General features: G+C 44.1%; 1 protein-coding gene across 4 annotated transcripts in view; it reads right to left on the minus strand.

The window, feature by feature from the left end:
• JMJD1C (jumonji domain containing 1C) overlaps positions 1-18,771 on the minus strand; it is a 141,131-nt gene that overhangs the window by 19,810 nt on the left and 102,550 nt on the right. For 2 of the 4 annotated variants that reach the window (XM_015866211.2, XM_015866213.2), the window contains 7 exons: positions 17,100-17,205; positions 12,525-12,649; positions 11,146-11,289; positions 10,837-11,026; positions 9,067-10,742; positions 5,899-6,071; positions 2,662-4,871 (listed from right to left, as the gene is read on the minus strand). In XM_015866211.2, coding sequence (XP_015721697.1) covers positions 2,662-4,871; positions 5,899-6,071; positions 9,067-10,742; positions 10,837-11,026; positions 11,146-11,289; positions 12,525-12,649; positions 17,100-17,106 — 4,525 coding nt within the window. In that variant the 5' untranslated portion in view covers positions 17,107-17,205. The remainder of the gene's footprint in view (positions 1-2,661; positions 4,872-5,898; positions 6,072-9,066; positions 10,743-10,836; positions 11,027-11,145; positions 11,290-12,524; positions 12,650-17,099; positions 17,206-18,771) is intronic. The other 2 variants (XM_015866214.2, XM_015866212.2) reach the window with 2 other exon arrangements.

Genomic DNA, 18,771 nt, shown 5'->3' on the forward strand with positions numbered 1-18,771 from the left:
CCTTCTTCTACATTAAGCGTGCCATTCACAAAGGATTCCACTAAAGCCATCTGCAAAATGCACACAGTAATACAGTACTTCAAGAAAGAAAGGCTTACATTTTGTTTCAAGAGAAAATGCATGCAAGGCAACAATCCAATGAATGAAAGCATTAAAAAATGTAACAAAAAAGTACATTAAAAACTGTAATTTGTTGTGCTGAGAATTCCAGAAGAGCGGTTCTAAACCCGCCCGCGTAGCTCACCTGAGCTCAGTGCAAAGCACCAAGCGTCAGGAAGCGCAGAATCCCTTTGCTCTCTCTCAAATAGGCTGGCTGTGGAAAACCAAGAAGTAACACCCTACATTTGATTGAACAGATCAGCTGAGCTAACACTGTCAGTTGAGTAATACATGTAATTTTCACATAAGCATTTTGAAACTGAACCCTGTTGTTATTTAACCAGGCTTTCGATTTAATGACTTTTCTAAGCAGTGCCAGTTTCCACCTGCAGACAGATAGCACTATCTGTCCTTTAATCTACCACTGCTCTTTAAAGTTCACATCCTGTGAACACAGACCTGATGCAGGATGGCAGAGGTGAGGGTGCTAACTTTGGACTTGGTACCTGGGTTCATATCAGTATTTTGCCACAGACTTCGTGTACGAACAGTGCAAGTGACAGACTCCGTGCCTCAGTTCATTGCCTACAGAATACACTGACTGACTCATGCGAGGAGTACAAAGGCAACTGGACTAAAACTTGAGAGTAAAAGGCTAAAGTACAGTTTGCTAGTCCACGAAAAAAGTTTACTGCATTGGATCCAGAGATGCTGGAATCATCTGTCAGCTGCCAGACCCCAGGCTCTGTGGGCAGGCACTTGGAGGACCCCCAGCACTCACAGGACTGCAGCATTCCTGCTTTGCAGGAGGGAGCCTTGCAGCCCGCTGCTCCCAGCACTCTGGCTAGCACGCAGCTCCCGCAGCTTTCAGAAATGGCACTGGGACAAAGCAGCTTTCAGCCCTGGCAGCATCCAGATACCACCCACGTGGTGACTGCCACCGAGCCCACGCACTGCAGCAGTTATCTTCAGCCACCTGCAGGGGCCCAGGCAGTCGCCTCCCAGGGCCTTCCCCTTCCTGAAGGCGCCGAGCCCAGTATGGTTTGGGATGAATCTTTGGGGAAAGTTCTGACTGTCCCTCTCAAACTGTAATGCTGCTGACCCAAGATACCTGGCAGAACTATCAGAAACGTTGATTGATTTAACATCACGTTAAGGACTGTGAGTTCATCCAGATACCAAGAAAAGAAGGTAAGCCTCCAAAGCTGCTATCACAGGACAGAACCACAATGCGAAGGTACAGCGCATAGCTTGTACTACTGACTGCACAGCAGCACACCCAAAGCTCCTGCCCATTTCTGGACCTGAATTCCAGGAAACAGCTCCATAACATACCACCATACATCGCTTTAGTAGTTGCAAACACTGGTTGGGACAAGAAGACACTGCTTTCCCTTAAGTTATCTAATGAACCTTTCTACAACAAACCATTAAAAAACCCTTTTGCAACAATACAAAGGTCACCAAGACCTAACATGCCACATGTGTGCCTGCAGTTCACTTTAAACAAAAAAAAAGAAGGGGGAAGCCAGGACTGACTTAGAGACACGTACATTACAAGGCGTGTTCTCTTATCATCCCTTTAGTTGGAAGAAAAAACAAGAACAAGAGATGCACTAAAAACTATTGCTGGATCCAAGCCAAAATACCTCAGACAGATTGCAACAGTGCCAGGACACCGTGCAACTTAGGCAGCAAGTGTTCTTAGATATAAGAACTTTACATACCAGGCAGTGAAAAGCCAAAGAATGTAATGACATGGAGCAGTGCTCATTTTCTTACTAACTGTACTTCAAAATCCTTGCAAAAAGTAATTTAGCTGTAGACTTTCTCATGCTCAACCAGAACAAAGAGGAAAGAATACTCCTTAGAGGAGAATAAATTAGGATGAAAAACAAGGTTAAGTTCTTGAATAAAATCCTGCCTGCTGGCAGACCAGTTTCTCTTTCTGAGATCAGTCTGGTTACAATCTGGTATGCGAAACACCATTACCTATAAATTGAAATTCCCATTTCCCTACATTTCCTTAACCAAGAGGAATGTTAGCACAACGCAATCAATACACGTTCTTGTCAGGAGCGTGAAGTGACTCTCCCTCAAAGCTTTCATTAGATTAACCAAATCACAGCAGAGTGGCATCAGGCTCTCAAGGAACTGCCTCCGGCTTTCTGATCAAAGGACAAATTAAAGTACAACAATGGAGAATCTCCACCTCCAGTAGTGCTCTAAAAATAAACACACCATAGCTTTTGCACACACGAAAAAATCAGATGCACAGCTAGCTATATGCATCAGTCTGCTCCAGTATGGCAGACAGCATAAACCAGTTTGTTTACTGCTTATTTTTAGGCCAAGAACCAGTTTGTACACATATGCATAAAACACTGAACTTCTTAATCCAGGATACTTCAGGGGGCCCCAAGCCCGATAAGCCCAATTGGCGCTTTTTCAAGAGCTCTCGTTAACGCTTTTCCCCCAGATACTGCCCGTTCCACACACCAACATTAACACTGCTGCAGTTGACATGAGTTTGTCTTTTCCAGATCAGATCAATATACTCACTGCTGTTACTGCCGCTCTGCAACTTCAGCTTGCTTTTCTCTTTGGCACTCCTGCTAAGAACACCATTTGGTTTTACTTCTTCCTCCGCATCACCCTTTTTCCTCTGCAAATCGTTCTGTTTCTTTTTGTAAGTTGGCTTGGGCTGCCGCTTAGTCCTTTGCTCTGACTTGCTCTCGCTTTCATCAGAGTCTCCACTTTCAGAGCCAGACTCGTAAGTTCGTTTTGCTTTCCTCCTAGGGTGCTTATCTTCCTTCACAAACTTATCTGCCAAGATTTTACTATCTATGTTATTTTGCAAATCATTTGATGTAGAAGCTATTAAATTGACAGTACATGGCTTAATAATTTCTGAAACGCTGTTCCCTGAATTCTCTTTTTTATTAGTGTTTTTATCCTCCTCTGAATGCCTTGTCAGCCAAGCCTTTTTCAGTTTAGTGTGGTAGTTTGGCTGACTCGCCTGGGAAGTTTGCCCACTGCCTACAGAGTTTGCTTTGTTTATGGTATTACAGACGATAGCACTGTCTAGGGAGAGAGAGGTTGAAAATGTCTGATTTTTCACAGAGTTGGACTCGGTCTCGCTGGGGTTACAACTTCTAAACTGAGCTGCGGCCAGTGCTGCCTTGTGCTTTTTCAAATGGACGAAGTCGGCAGAGGTGGAGAACCCCGGGCTGGGCTGCACAGCGCTGCCTGCCTTGCTAGGGGCGGCTGCAGCTGGTGCTGGAGCGCTGCCCTTGCACTCCTGGGCCGGTGCTGCCGCCTGACCTGTGGCTCTCGGGGCAGCACTCTCCAGTGGTGTGCAGGCCAGGGCTGTGCTTGACAAGGAATAAGTCACTTCTGAGCTGCCCCAGCTCAACACACTGGTAGTTGTGGCCGCCGATGTGGTCACGTCCATTTTGGTACTGCAGACCATAGCTGTGGTAGGGGTGACAGAACGAGCAACGGTGCCTTGTGAGACAGCTGGAAATTTCTTTTCATACTGTGTGCGAGCACTGTCTGAGTTCATATTTGGCAGAATGACTCTTCCAGTCTCCCTGGCTTCCGCTGTTTTCAGGCAATCCGCTTGATTTGCCACAGCTGAAGATCTCTCGCTGACTCGATCTTTGGAAGCTGGCTGCACCGCTGCTACGCTCTCGTATTTCGTGCTCGAAGGAGGACGCACAATAACAGATGCTGTGGCAGACTGTGACTTTCCACTCGCTCTCTCAACGTGCCAGTTCACTTTTTCATTAGCAGCAGCATTGTTGGACTTCCACGCTTCTGATAAATTCTGTTCAGAAGAGCCTTTGTAAACAGCCTGAGCTTCCTTAGGTTCAGGTACTAAGGTTGGTGGTTTCTGCAGTTCCTGTATCTTACCACCACCAGCATTAACAGGTTGAACAGGGGTCAGAGTGGGAGGTGAAAGGCTGCTGTAGCTGCTTTCCTTCTTCTCCAGGTTCTGGTGCACAGGGGGGTGAAACACAGGCGCTCTGTGCAAGGCAGGCATGCTTCGGAGTGTATTTGAAGATGAGACTGACAACTGAGTAGGGCTCCTGCTGTCACTTCTAAAAGAACCAACCGAATGAGACTGCACCGACTGTGAAAGCTGCTCAGCTACTTTGCTCACAGAGCCTTCGCTCTCAGGTTGGTGCTTAATTAAAGGGGGAGGCTTTGAGAGAGAAGAAATGTAAGAAGGAAGAGACTGGGGACTTGCTGCTGTTGAAGGACAATTAGTCTGCTTATCAACGTATGCACTTGAAGCTTCCTTGGACGGGTAAGATCTTGGTGGTTCATTCACCACACTATTAGACAAGGTGGTGAAATAGTTGCTCTGTGGCAAACTCTGTGGGACCGAATGCTTCATTTTGTACAGTTCTGACACAGAGCGTTCAGCATCCTTGTCGTACTTTACTGAATGGCTTTTGGGACTCGAAGATAAGGACGTTACCCTGGGATAGTTCTCTCTCTCTCCCTCCAGTGCCTTTATTTTAGCTGTAAAAGGAGCAACTTCAATACTTTCTTGAAGTATTCGCCTGTGTTCTTCTTTGTATTTGCTCAGTCGCTCCCCCGTCTCCTGTGGCGGCCTTGGCAGCTGGTTCAACATTGGATCTGCAAAATGTCTGTGCATATGGCTCTCCTTCGCTGCTTGCGTCCTGCTCTGCTCCAGCTCTGTCTTTATTGGTGCAGCCGTAGCAGAACGTAAAGGTTCAATAAACGCCTTCCTCTCCAGCTCTCTGTTTGAAAAAGGTCATACAGACACAGTTTAGTCTGAAAGTATCACAACAAGCTAAACAGAAGACTTTTCTTCCCATGCTCTGAACAAAGTTATCCATTAACACAAAATAAACTTTCCTTTATATTAGGCACAGTTTTCAAAAGTCATCAGATGACTCAGGAACTCAAGTACCATTAAAAGTCAACAGGGCAGAGTCTATTTTGCAGCATGCTGACAAACTTTTCCCTATCACAGGCATCCACTTTTGCAAACAAACTAAAACAAAGCTAGAAGACAACATCAGCTGCTGAAATGTACCCTCCTGTCCTGCACTCTGCTTACACCATACACAGAGCAGGGACTGTACAGCTTGGAAAAGAGGAGGCTCCAGGGGGATCTTTTCAATGTCTATAAAATAGCTGAATGGAGGGGGCAAGACAATGGAGCATGGCACTTTTCAGTGGTGACTTGTGGCAAGAGACTGCGAAGAATTGGGGGTTGGCCTCTTCTCCCATGTAACTAATGAAAGGACTAGAGGGAATGGCCTCAAGTGTCACCAGGGGAGTTCAGGTTGGACATTAGGAAAAATTTCTTCTCCAAAAGAGTGGTCAGGTGCTGGAATGGGCTGCCCAGGGAGGGGGCTGAGTCACCATCCTTGGAAGTGTTCAAGAAACATTTAGATGTTGTAGTGAGGGATGTGGTTTAGTGGAAAACAGTGGTGATCTGGATGGATAGCTGGACCGAATGATCTCAGAGGTCATTGCCAACCGTGGTGATTTTATTCCAAGGGGTGACAAGAGGCAGTGAGCACAAACTGGAGCACAGGAGGTTCCCTCTGAACACCAGAAAGCACTTCTGTGCTATGCAGGTGTCAGAGCACTTGCACAAGCTGCCTGGAGAGGCTGTGGAATCTCCTCCCTGAAGACCTTTGGAAATCACCTGGATGTGGTCCTGGGCACGCTGCTCTGGGTGCCCCTGCTGGACAGAGGGTCCCATCACCCTCAGGCATGCTGTGATACTGGGAGTTAGAACAACAGTGAACTTACTCTTTGTGATGCTCTACTATGCTTTTGGACAACGGCGGGCTAGAATGTGCTGCCAGTTTGAGAGGCCGCAGGGGTTCTGCACTGGATGGTCGCACAGGAATGTGACTCAGCAATCCAAGGCTGTCAGCTGAGGTCACAGGGGTGGGCTGGTGTAACCATGGGCTGGGAGTATTCTGTTAAGAACAACACAGAAAAAGTCAGATTTCAAGGAAATCATGGGATCTTCAGCACAGTACCACAAGAGGAACTGTATCAGTGTAGCAATGAGCACAGTGAAATATTTTATTTCAGCATCAAATCAAATTCAATAAATAAAATCTAACATTTTAAATCACTTTCTGATCAAGTGGAACATCTTATTGTATTTCCACCTAGACTTCCAGCATACAAAACAATCTATGTATATTGGAAGCATTCTTAAAGCAGTTTACTATTTAAATATTCAGCAGGAATTGTTAATTTACAGAATAGCATCTCAAGTTCCTTCCTCAATATCACCAAGCCAATGACAGCCTGATAGCACCCAACTTCAGTTGCTAATAAGACAAGCATGAGGCACTCAGTACCTTGCAAGAAGTAATACTTCCAAAGGACAAACAAGATTTAGTACTTCTGGAAAACAACTTCAACCATATAACAAGTCTCAATATAAACAAAACAAGCATTTCTTTTCTGGTTGATTCCTCTCCTTCTCCCCCTCCAGATGATTAAGTATGGTCATCTCAATTAATCTGCTTTATGTTGCCACATATTTCTATACAGCATATATATATACATGCATATATATATATATGTTTCATAATTAGCATACTATTAAAATCACAAACATATACATCTGCCAGACTTTGCAGTATGGCAATTGCAGAGAATGCACAATTTTCCACTGTACACCTAAATATTTAAGGACCTGGCAATGCCAATCAGCTTCTACTTGTGCATCTCTTCTGAAAGTTGTGGAACAGCTCTGCAGAATGGACCATGAGCAGCTCTCAGGTTCCTTTCCCCTCTCCCAATTCAAGGCCTCTACATGCTGACTCACAGCCTGGGCAGAAAGGGAAGGCGCTTTGCTTGGGAATGCTTGTCAAGTGTTAGGGACAGGCCTGGAAGAAGGGACAGGGACAGAAAGCAGAGCTCACACATCATACACACCCTGAAGTCTCTCAGTGCTGTTCTACCCCTCACTACTGGAACTGCCCAGGCACATCTCCCTTCTTTGCTCCCCACCAGTACATCCCTCTCCTCCCCAGCCTTGCTGACTACCAGAAGGGAAACACTGCAGTAAAGGGCAGTAAAGCTCTCATGATGCACACGGGCAGAGTACAAAATAGATCTGCAGGTGCTACAGCTTTGAAGTTCTTGTTTCTAGACTTCTGAATATTTAATGCAACCGCTTGGGTTTTGCACTAAGTCTGAGTGCACACATTTGTTGGGCCAGGAGTTCCCACGCTGTGGTGAGTTCCCACGAATAGCCTGTAAGCTGTATCACAGTGTTATGCAAAGAGACCCATCACCTTCCACCTAGAGGAGTTGGGGAACATCTGCACGAGCACCAAGCATTGCCCAAACAGCCTCACAACTCCACCTGCAACCAGCTGCGGCCCAGCCCGAGGACCTGTGGCCTTCCTTCAGCAGCACAGCTCCTCCTGCACCAAGGGTGGCTGCTGCTATTGCTCCAGCTGCAATACAGATCCCTTTCTTCCTTCACGGCATCCATGCAAACTCTTTCTGGAAACGCCCATTCTGGGGTTCTAAGACATATTTAAAGAAGGCCTCCGGTGCCAGAGCCAGAAGACAAGTCACCACAAGACAATTGCCACATATCAACATAATTAAAAAGCTACGTGCCTCAGTATGCATGGCTGCATACTTCAGGCAGCCAAAGTGAAAACAGACTATCATACATTCGTCAAAATGGACTTCAGTACAGGGTGGAGCAAGTAGCAACATGAGGAGATAAATCCACCTTTAGCTTTCCCTTAAAGCTGCTGCATTTAACTTTATCACAGTTTAGATCAAACTGACTTTGTATTACAAGGCCAACTCAAACTGAATGTTTGGGAAAGACTCAGCCACAATGGTTTGGCTTTACTCAGGAATGAGGATGGGGAAGAATAGCCTTCCCCGTGATGAAAAGGAAAACAATCCTTATAACCATTCAGAAACTCCAAGCTTTGACGCAAAGGCTTACAATTTGGCAGGAGGACCACTGTCAGTGACATGCCTTTTGTGGTCCCTGAGAAAACCTGCCCAAATTAGGCCAAGTTGGAAGCCTCTAAACTCAGTACGCACATGCTCATTTTGAGTGTAGCTGGCAGTAAAGCTCTCCCAAGCTTGTCTGTGCTACACATGCTTCATCTTATGCTGCTCCTATAAGGTGCCTGCAAGGAGCATGCTGTATCCAAAGCCTGTAGGAACTGAGAAAACTTTTCCTGTAATTGCAGTGTCTGCCTAGCAACCAACACCACAGCACTGGGCTGAAAATAGCAGATTTTCCTGAGGCTTCAGTGGATACACTTAGTGCAGGGACAGAGGAATCCCCATGACTTGAGCACAGAGGAGAAGCAAGCAGCTGAGAAGGCAAACAGGAACGTGGGAGGGGGTGAAAAGGAGGTGCCAGTGAAAGGCACACAAACAGGTGTTAAGCACAAGAGGAATGAGTGTTCAGTTTCAGATTTACACATGCTACACACTATTTCCCTTCAGATCTTCCCATCAGATTTGTACTCCTTCAGTCCCAGACATTCTCCATTTTCCAGCATGCACACTCAGCATTTCACTGCACAGACAACTGCCATAACTGCTTCTAGCATGTGTCTCATCTAATGGTTTCCATGGTTTAGGTTAGAAAACATTCGACTTGTGGATCTGTGGTCCCAAATTCACTGGCCAGTCTCACTTGGTCATTAACTAAAACCAAACATTTCACCTTACTTTACAGTGTTGAGAAAATGAAGGTCTGGAAGAAATCCTTACTCACATCCATCGTGAAACAACAGTTACCACTGGATTTCCATTTCTAATCCTACGTCAACACGGGAACACCGCCCTCGCTGCACACTCAGTGACACACTTGGCGTGACTCAAACTATCGTGCCTGCACCTAGGAAACCACTACTGGAAGACACCAGCCTCAGCTAAGCACGTACTTAGGAAATCAGCACGACTTACCCTTCTCAAGGAAGCCTCTGCGTTAACAGGAGTTTCTGGGTGGACCCATTTCGAGGAGGGCAGGCCGAGTCCTGAGTAAGCATGTGTTCCATTTGGATACTGCCAAATAATTGGATAAAGCCCTAGCTGATTATAGGAAGCAGAAGGATGAGCTTGTCCGAGAAGATGTGGAGACTGGTGTTGTAACATCTGTTGCTGCTGCTGGTGCGCTAATGCCAAATGGCTTAGGCTGCTAGCATGAGCAGTCTCTAGTCGCGGGTGGCCACCCAGCAAGGAGGCAGCAGGCACTCCGGGCAACACTGCAGGAAGTAGATGAGGGTGATGAACGGAATGGTGAGGAGCGGTACTAAGGGGGTGAGTGTTAATAGCAGACAAAGGGGTCTGAGTTGAAGACCCAGGCAGCAGATGGGATGAACCAGTTAATGCAGGATGATGAGCATTTGGATTTAAACAGGTTCGGTGGGATGAGGAATGCAGAGGATAATTATGCTGATGCAAAAAAGGTGAAATGTGATTAGTTCCTGTTTCTTGTCCAATCAGAGTGGGGTCCCTGTACACTGTGAAATGTTCGTTCTTGTCAATGATAAGAGGACTTTTAGTAGCTTCTAGAGCGCTAACTCTAGCTGGAACTGGATGAAAACTAGACCTAGGCAAATCATGATCTGTTTTATTGGCTGACCTTGTTAATCCAGGAGCATGGCTGTTTTGGGAACTAACCTTAGACTTCACAGTATCAGAAGATGGGGTGAATTTAGGCTTAACATCAGGTGACTTTGTTTTAGGATGATCAACTGAAGCACTAGGTTTTGACTTCACAGAATCAGGGACTGGACTTTGTTTACGCAGTTTACTGTCTTCTGCTACAGAAGCTACATTTAACGAAGACATAAACGAGCCATACTGCACTTTTTCTTTTTCAGGATTTAAATGTTCATTTACTGGTAATGCTTTCACAACACCAGGTTGTATCAAATCCATCTTGTTTACAACACAGCTAACCCAACTTTGATCAGCTTCCTGCTTTCGTGCTTCAAGGAAATTTGCATTTGCAAACTGCTGTTTTAAATCACTGCTGTGAGATTCTATTTTCTGAACCGTTTGCAATCCAAAGGTACTTGCAGCATTATCCTGGCTCTCCTTTTCAGAGTTGTTTTTGTTAGTTTTATCAACAATGCTTTTTGGAGTGGGAGGTTTGGGTACAAACTGCTCGCTTTTTAATTCCACAGCGTGATGTTTTTCTGCATTGCACTCTTGAACATGTGGATCCTTGGAATTCTGCTCGTAAGGTGTTGGCTGCTCTGCTGCATGGAGCGAGGGCTTTTCCTGCTGATCTAAGAGCGATGACTTCAGCCTTTCTGGCTCTTCATGTTTTTTATCCTCCTGTACTTCATCCCACGGAGACCGCCTATCTGTTAGTGTCTGTTCTACTCTCTCAGCAGTTTGAGACTTTCCTTCTTCCCCGTTTATCTTTGAAGTGTTCTTGCTTTTTAACTCATTCTCTGAGTTCTGCTCTGAGGATGAATCAGTTAATCTTTTATTTGAGATTTCTGAGTCACTGCTCTCAGAGTAATCTGAGATATTGTCTGTCCGCAGTCTCTTCATATTTAATTTCTTTTCATCCTCCTCAGGTTTTCTTCTTTTACTAAGGAAGTGTTTATTTTTGTTTTTGGGGTTTTCTGTTAAAAAAAAACCAGACACATGCATATTTGTCAGTTTCAGTCTAGCAGCTTTTAAAGAAGCTCTCCCTCACTCCTCCATTACATTTCTTACCTCCTCGACCTATATAGTCAAATCTTTCCTCCTTCACCTTCTCTTCATCAGGCATGCTGCTATCAGAACCTTTCCGCTTATTTGGCCTAGTATTCCTCTGCTGCTGCTGCTGGTGAGAGTTCTGTTTTGGTGCAGTTTGGGAATTCATTGCTGGTCTGGGACTATTTGCTTGTGCACGTGTATAATGACCCTAAAAATAATTTTGTGGTTAACAAGACTTAAGCGCAATTTTAATTAGCAACTCTAAACATACATTTTTAATATTCACTGTATACAAGAACATTGAGGTAAAAAGATAAAAGTATCTACGTGAACTGTGTTGCTGTTCTGGTTGGAACGAGACCGCCGGCGTGAAGTGATGCCAATATTTTCACCTTTCAACAAAGAGTGAACAACGTCATCTAGAAAAGTCATCTGAACCATAGAAGGATCAACATTCTGAGGTTCTAATACCTAATTACAAGAGAAAAAGAAAGGGAAAATTAACAATCAGCAGATGCTCAGACACTGTCCGATCCACATTCCTGTACCAGCGTTCAACAGTTTACACTGTGTACTAAAGGTAAACTAGAGAAAGGCCTACTAAACTCTGACCCGTACAACTGATGTGCAAAGTCATTCTCAAAGGCTGGGAATGGAGTACAAACAAAGCAAATATATCCTCTAATTGTATTTTAAAGATAAGTTTTTCCCCCCATCTTCTTTTTTTAATGCCACCACTTTACTGCTCCTTCCTTTATAAATACCTTCACATTTTAAATTAAAAGATACTGAGATCTTCATGGGGGTAATCTTTAAGTAGCGCTTAAAATGATCAATTATTTTGTGGTGCTTCCTGCAGACACACACTGCAATACTGCTTCCAGCAGAAGTGTAACTTCCGAAGGAAACGAAGCAGAACAACTTGGAGGGAAGAACTTTTGCTAGTGAGAGAGTATTTCAAAACGAAAGAAATGCTCAACAGATCTTTAACCAAAGTGCTGCAAAGTGAAAAGATGAACGTTTGGGGAAAATTATTAGAGCACATGAAGGGAAAGCACAGACTTGAGCATTAGACTAGTCTTAAATTCATATTGTCACACATGATTTAGTCAGTCATTTCAAGGCAGATGGGTCATTTGCCATATTAATGTTGAATCATTGCTCTGGTCTCCTTAAACACAATTCATTACTGCCACTAAAAGCACCACCATTAATTCTTTTTGTAATGTCAACTTCAGAAACACAACTAAAACCCACCACAGTACATGTAAATTAGGCTGCAGCAAAGCCTTTATTCAATAAACTGTGGAAAGTGGATATTTCAATAGCGTAAAAGAACAAATTGTTACTGGAGCACCAGAAGATTTCAGTGTATAGAGAAGAAATCCTCAACAGAGCTGACAGGGAAGACCAGTTCTTAGAACTGGATCACTTCACTTCAGGGACTGGGCTTAGTCAAACAGCCACAATGGAAGAAAAGCACAACTGCAGGGGTGGAATTAATCATATCTTGCGCAAACATCTGGCTGGAGGATGGCATGAATGGCCAGTCCAATGCAGAGTCAGGCTGAATTTTCAGCAGAGGAAGTAACAGACTTGTCCTGATAGGGGTGAACTGCACAGTGCTTTTCAGAGTACCACAGCAAATGGAAAAGCTCAGAACGCATCACTTATTCAGAGATTGTTTTCCAGCAACACAAACTCACCTGGTCATTCATAACAACCATAGTGCGGGTGAAGAGATCATGGTGAGTAATGATCCCAGTAAACCACTGGGTGGCAGAATCCTGTCTGTACACTCTCACCCTATAACCATTTAAGGAGTATGGACCTTCAGAAAGGGAAGAAATAAGAAAGCCATTAGGGAAATCAGCAAAAAATAAATAGATAACATTAATAGGTTTGCCTTGTTTTTTAAGCTTCATTGCAAAATTATGATGTGAATGGCACAGACAGCAAGCTACCAGCAACTCCAGCACAGCACTGTCTGTGGATTTTACTTTTATTCAGGAAGACATTTTGAAACGCAAATGGTACATTTTAATGCCAACATTTTCAACATACAACTTTGTTATCTAACTAAATCCCTCTGCAATCTTAATGACAAATGATGGGAAAATTCCTGTCTAGAAATAGCAACCACAGAAAGGTAACCTGAAAGGCTAGAAAGTGGCAGCAGCAGGTTATACAGAAGCTACTTAATAGGCTGGTCACATGCCCAGATGCTTTGCTGGCAAAATGATTCAGATTTGGTGTTCAGATTCTGTATCTGCCAAGTCTTTCCCATAAGTGACCACAGAGTCTCTCTCTATTACAACAGTCAAAAGGCAGCTGAGCGATCCAAGCCCAACTACAGCCCTACAAAACATTCAGAAATACACACACTAGGATGACTTTGCTCCTCTTTTAAGAGACATCAACTACAAAGAAATTCCAGACACCAACCTTCTGGAAAGATGAGTTTAATTCATCTCCAAAAGCCTATGGGAGGGAAGGAGGAAAATGGCATGATACAGTATTTAGCTTATAGCTCATTTCAAGACTCAGAAACTGAGGTTCAACAGTTTTATTCATGCTCAGTGTCTCATCTGACCATCAGGACTCTAAGTTCTGTGGCACTCAGCCTTTATAGAGCACTTCACGTGATCAAGTAGCGCCGTCACTGAGCTCAGTTTGCTGTGGTTTTCGCTACTTCCACAACCAAACCCCAAGTCAGGCAGACAGGAACTGAAGTAAAACCAGTCACTGTCAAGCTGGGAAAAGCCTAACTTAAATGATTCACTTAAGAGTGCCTGGTTGTTCAGCAGCACAGGTGAGGACAGGACTGCCCTGTCTTTCTAGCCCCTGCCCAGCATATTAAGCAAGCTTCAGTGTCTGCAACAAACAGGAATGGCAACAGCCTTCTCAACTAAAAAACCCATATTCACACTTCTGGGTCCAATATACCCTCTGCACAAGAAACATTGTGATCACAAAGCCACCTTAACGCTAACATTTAAGAGATGAATAGAAGTACAAAACAATATAAATGCAGACATTTCCAAGTGGTCTGGGGGCTTAATCTTGGAACCTTAGAACCTTATCTGTGTTTCCAAACAGCTGAGAAAACAGGAGCACCCTTCTTTTGCCCATATCCACATCACTCACTGCACCATTGCAAACTCGAGTCCCACTGAGTCACTGGAGTTAGCTTATCCCCAGTGCATGTTGCCAGCTGCACAGCCAGGGTCACAGCAGCACCAGGGCAGTCACTGCCTGGCACAGACACACAGGGGCAGAAAAAAAGCAAAAATCTAAAAAGTGATGTCCCACATTCCCGGTCTCAGACCAGACCGGCTTCCCATGGGGACATATTTCCCTGTGGCTTCTCTCCAATCCCTACTCCAAATGCTCCTGCCAAATGCCTTAAGCCCAGCTCCCACACTTCTGCCTGCACCAACCACATTCTCCATGTCACAAGCCCTTCCCAGCTGTCCCACAGCTCTGCCAGTGTCTTTTTGTGCAATGCTCCACTCCCACTCCCCCACTCCAGCTCTCCCCCTCTTTTCCATCCTGCCGCTAACTGCACAAAGATTTCCAGTCTCGGTCTTGCTTAACCAGATCCAGCCTCTCCTCTCTCCCCAGCTTCTTGCCTCATTTTAGCATTTACAATTCCCGATTGCTGGCTTCCAAATCCTTTCCCAGTCTTCTCAGTTTACAAGCTCTATCCACCCTTCTCCATCAACTTCCAGCTCCTCTCGTATTCTTCTGCGCTGACCCAGTGCCAATTTCTTCCCTCACACGTCTTGCTCTCATCTGTGTCTGTCATTCATCCAGCCTTTATCCTATCTACTTGCAAAACAGACTTTCTCCACCTTTAAAAACAGCGTAGTTTATTCTGTGTTGCTGGGTGCCAGGAAGGAGAAAGATGAAGCTGTGGTTACATGACACCGGACAGCCCGGCTCCAGCCCGGCCCAGCCCCAAGCAGCCATTACAGGAAAGGCTGCCTTTGTCTGCAGCCCCCGCCTGAATCATGCTCGGCTACACACTGTTCAAACAGCATGTGCAGTGCTGTCAGGAAGTATCTCCAGCACTGAAGCACTCTCTGTATTTCAAGAGAATTCCCATATATTCTGCCTCAGAGATTGCAGCAATAATAAACCTGATATGGAAAAAAACAGAGCTGAGATTTTAATTGTTAAAAATCAAAGTCACCTCACTGAATAAGTTCCGTGAACTGGTTTTATGTTTCCCAACAGTTTTTAAAGCGGCCAAGTTTGGCAGTTGTTTGCTTTAAACAAGGAACAAACCTACTTTCCGTCCAAAGCTATGAAACACGCTGCTCTGACTGCCACCCAAAGAGCAGGTCACCTGGGACAGCTTTTTCCTTGTCTCACTTGTAACCGGAGCAGTTCTGACTGAATGACCCTTCCTCAAACTGGCACGCTTCCTCCCAGGCATTCAGAACCAGATTTTAATGCTCTCCTCCAACCCTCCTGTTTTCCCAGAGAAAGAAGTTCTGACAGCGATGGATATGAGACAATGACTTCAGCACGAGAGAATGAGGAAAAGCCTGAATGCTAAAAATGGTGTAGAGGATGGCAGCAACCTTGACAGATGGGTTTGGACAGAGCAGGAGAGAAAACGTTGCTCAAGCCGCAGGGAACAGGAAAAAAGTGATACAGAGAGGGTAAAGAAAAAGCGAATGGAGGAGAGGAGAAAGGAAGGATTACGTGACTAGCTGACTGCAGCCAGCACTGCCAGGGAGCTCTCACTGAGTCACTGACGTGTGTGGTGCAGACAGGGGAGGCTGGTCTGCAGGGATGCCTCTGTTGGCCCCAGCTCTTCATTTAAAACACTCCTTATCTGGTGCCCCCTAATGCATCCAAGCATCCATTTGATGAATTATGTATTTTATATAAATATACACATGTAAATAGTTTATTTCTGTAATATATATCTGTGAATGACACAAAGACAGCGCCTGGAATGATGGGAAGGACCTAAGCAAGCTTTGTGCATGAAGCACTGGCAGTTTCATCTACAAGACTATCCTGATATTGGACTGCTTTGCTCAAGTACTGCTTCTGTACCTGCGTACACAGAGGCTTTAATAAACGTGCTGTCATTACTATTTCTTTACTCTCATGAAACGTAATTAATAAGCTCAATTTCAGTTTCCCTTGCATAGAACCCTAATGTGACTCCACATCACCTCCTAGTCCAGTTTTGGATGGAATTCACCAGCAGACTATTAGTTCATGCTGTATCTGCTGATAGTAAGAAAAAATGCAAAATGCCTAATACTAGCCTACCAATTTACTATCTACAATTCTGTGTATTGCTTCTTCAGCATCTCTTCTGTGGCCCATGACAATAGACCTACCTAAGCAAAATAAAAACTATACAAAAGGAAAGACAAAGTTGTGGGGCTGGGTTTGTTCACTTGTTTTTTTGTTTTTTAGCATCTGTATCATACTTACCACATTTCTCAGTTTACCAAAGAAACCTGACCGCAAAGAAATCTCAGTCCCATTCTCAAAATACCAGATTATTTACTGCTCTCTTCCCAGTCTTCATTTATAAAACAACCACTTAAGCACTTCTGCCCCAAAGCTGCTCTGCTGAGAGACAGGGATTTTAGCCAAGACCCACAGAGATGCTTCTGCTTCCCACTGCTAGAAATGCCCCCATAGAGCTACCAGGCTGCCAGATCTGCAGAAAGTTAACGAATACACTGCAAACACATATAGTATTTAAAGCATTAGCAAGACTAAACCAAAATAATTTATTCCAATTCATACCCATTTCCATATAACCCTTATCTGTGATTGTAATTGATTTCAAAGATACTTTCCAATTGGGGCCAGGTCAATTTGAAAGTGTTAATCTGTGACAGAGCTGTGAAGAACCAGGCACAAACCGCTACCTGCCAAGTTCTCACAAAGAACAGTAACACTAACAGTGCACATCAGTTTTAGACAGACTAAAGAGGGGGGTGGTTGCCTGTCACATACTTCATAACCAATGTCATAAAACATCTCCATTTCAGACTGATGATATTCAGCCTTTGCTGTAAATGCTAAGACATTGAACAAGTTATGAACAGTCCGAAGAAATCATGCACAACTTCTTACACAGGCTTGTTTTTCTTCTTATAACAAACACTTCCCAAAACACCAAGTTAGAAACATACCCTCCATTATACCACAAATGCTATGGGAAGAGCCCCACACGACTAATGGCCTTAAGCTAGCTAGCACAGAATAAAAAAAAAAAACACAATTTCCCAAATAATTACCTTGCATAAAAATCTCCTGAACCTTTTGTTCCTTTACCCAGGCTTTTACTTCCTCATGTAACTGCGGGTTATCCCTGAGAACTGGGTTTAGACTGTCTACGTCGTCCTAAAGCAGAGATTAGAAAAAGAACCATATGTTATGTTTACTTGCAACATTTCTGTTTATTTTCCTAAATATATCTTAGGGCACAATATTAAGTAGCTTGACACTAATTTTACCAATTCCCTGCAAATCTCTGTGATACCTTTAGAATAAAAAACCCAACTCTGAAGTGCAACACAGTGTTAGAAGTGATTTCACATGAACACAGTATGGCAGGGCCTGCATGTGGCCAGACTTGTAAGCTATTAATAGGATCACACTTTCATAAATACTGTCTTACTACAAGCTAAAATTAGCCTACAAAGACTTGAGTGTTTACAGGTATGCGGAAAGAATTAAGCTGTGATTAAATGAAAATGAACCAAAAAATTTCCCTCGTTTTTGCATATTTGTCAAATTTAAAGCAGACATATTGAGCATAAACACAGACAGAAACCCAAAGATAATATGCAAGAGACAACTGTATAGCAAGAGAAAGAAACGCCGTTACTGTTCCTCCATTAGATAAGCCTTTGTTAATTAAACAATTTCAAACAGAGCATGCTTTAATTTCCATGTCTCTTCTGGAAAAGATTCTTTCCCACTATTTGAGAGTGGGCAAACTCTGGCAATTAAGTCCTATATGGCATTACAGTCAGTGTATCAAGAAAAAAAAGGCCCACATCCATTTCACATCCCTGAAAGCACAGCTTAAACCATCGCTCATCTCTGGGCCCTTTGAATGGCTATTTCCCTGTATTTCAGAGCAAATCTGCTATTTCTGCCTCTGAGGCTGTGGTGCAGCTTGGTGCCTCCTCCTGCAAAGGCGGCCCTGGAAATCCATGAGCTGCAGGAACGCTCATTTGTGCTGAGAGAACTTCAGACAGCTAAAATCATCAGAGTGCTTTTCAACATACAAAACGTAAAATGCTTTATCAGTGCTGCTGCTCAGATCAAGTAATTTCTTTCCTTGATCTCCAACGAGTTCCTTGATGTTTTGCAATTCATTACGAAGAGCTCCATCCGCAGTGTACGAAGATACAAGCAACACTCAGAGAATCACGCTCTGCTGCCAGGCCCTCGAGTGACACGAGCAATTTCTCTCTATTCATCTGAACGAGATTATTCCTGCTAACTCACTGATCACAGGATGTCTATTTCAAATTCAACACTCACTTTCTGACACATGAAGAGGTGCCATGCTCTGTAATGGAGAGCACAGCGACACTTCAGCTATTAGAGAAAATTATTTCAGTCTCTCCTTGTGGTTTTGAAAAGGATACAGCCACGGATCCAAAAGGAACGGTCAAGGTGATCTTTATAACACATGATGTGGAATGAAGAGCAGAAAGGAAGCTAACATGACCTTGGCCATCAGGTTAAAATCACAAAGCAGACAGATGCGTTACTGACATTATCATAGGAACAGGGTGGGCCGTGATAGAATTTATTCAGGAACAGCAGAGCAGCAAAATGCTTCCTCTCCCGAGGCAATCAAAATGGATATGAGCTGCTCTACTTTCATTTGCAAACCCATCTTTGGATTGATCCCCTACCCAGAGGTAACAGCTCTGAAAGGAGCACGTGATT

Source organism: Coturnix japonica, chromosome 6 (genome assembly GCF_001577835.2).
Source record: "Coturnix japonica isolate 7356 chromosome 6, Coturnix japonica 2.1, whole genome shotgun sequence".
Taxonomy (NCBI): Eukaryota; Metazoa; Chordata; class Aves; order Galliformes; family Phasianidae; genus Coturnix; species Coturnix japonica.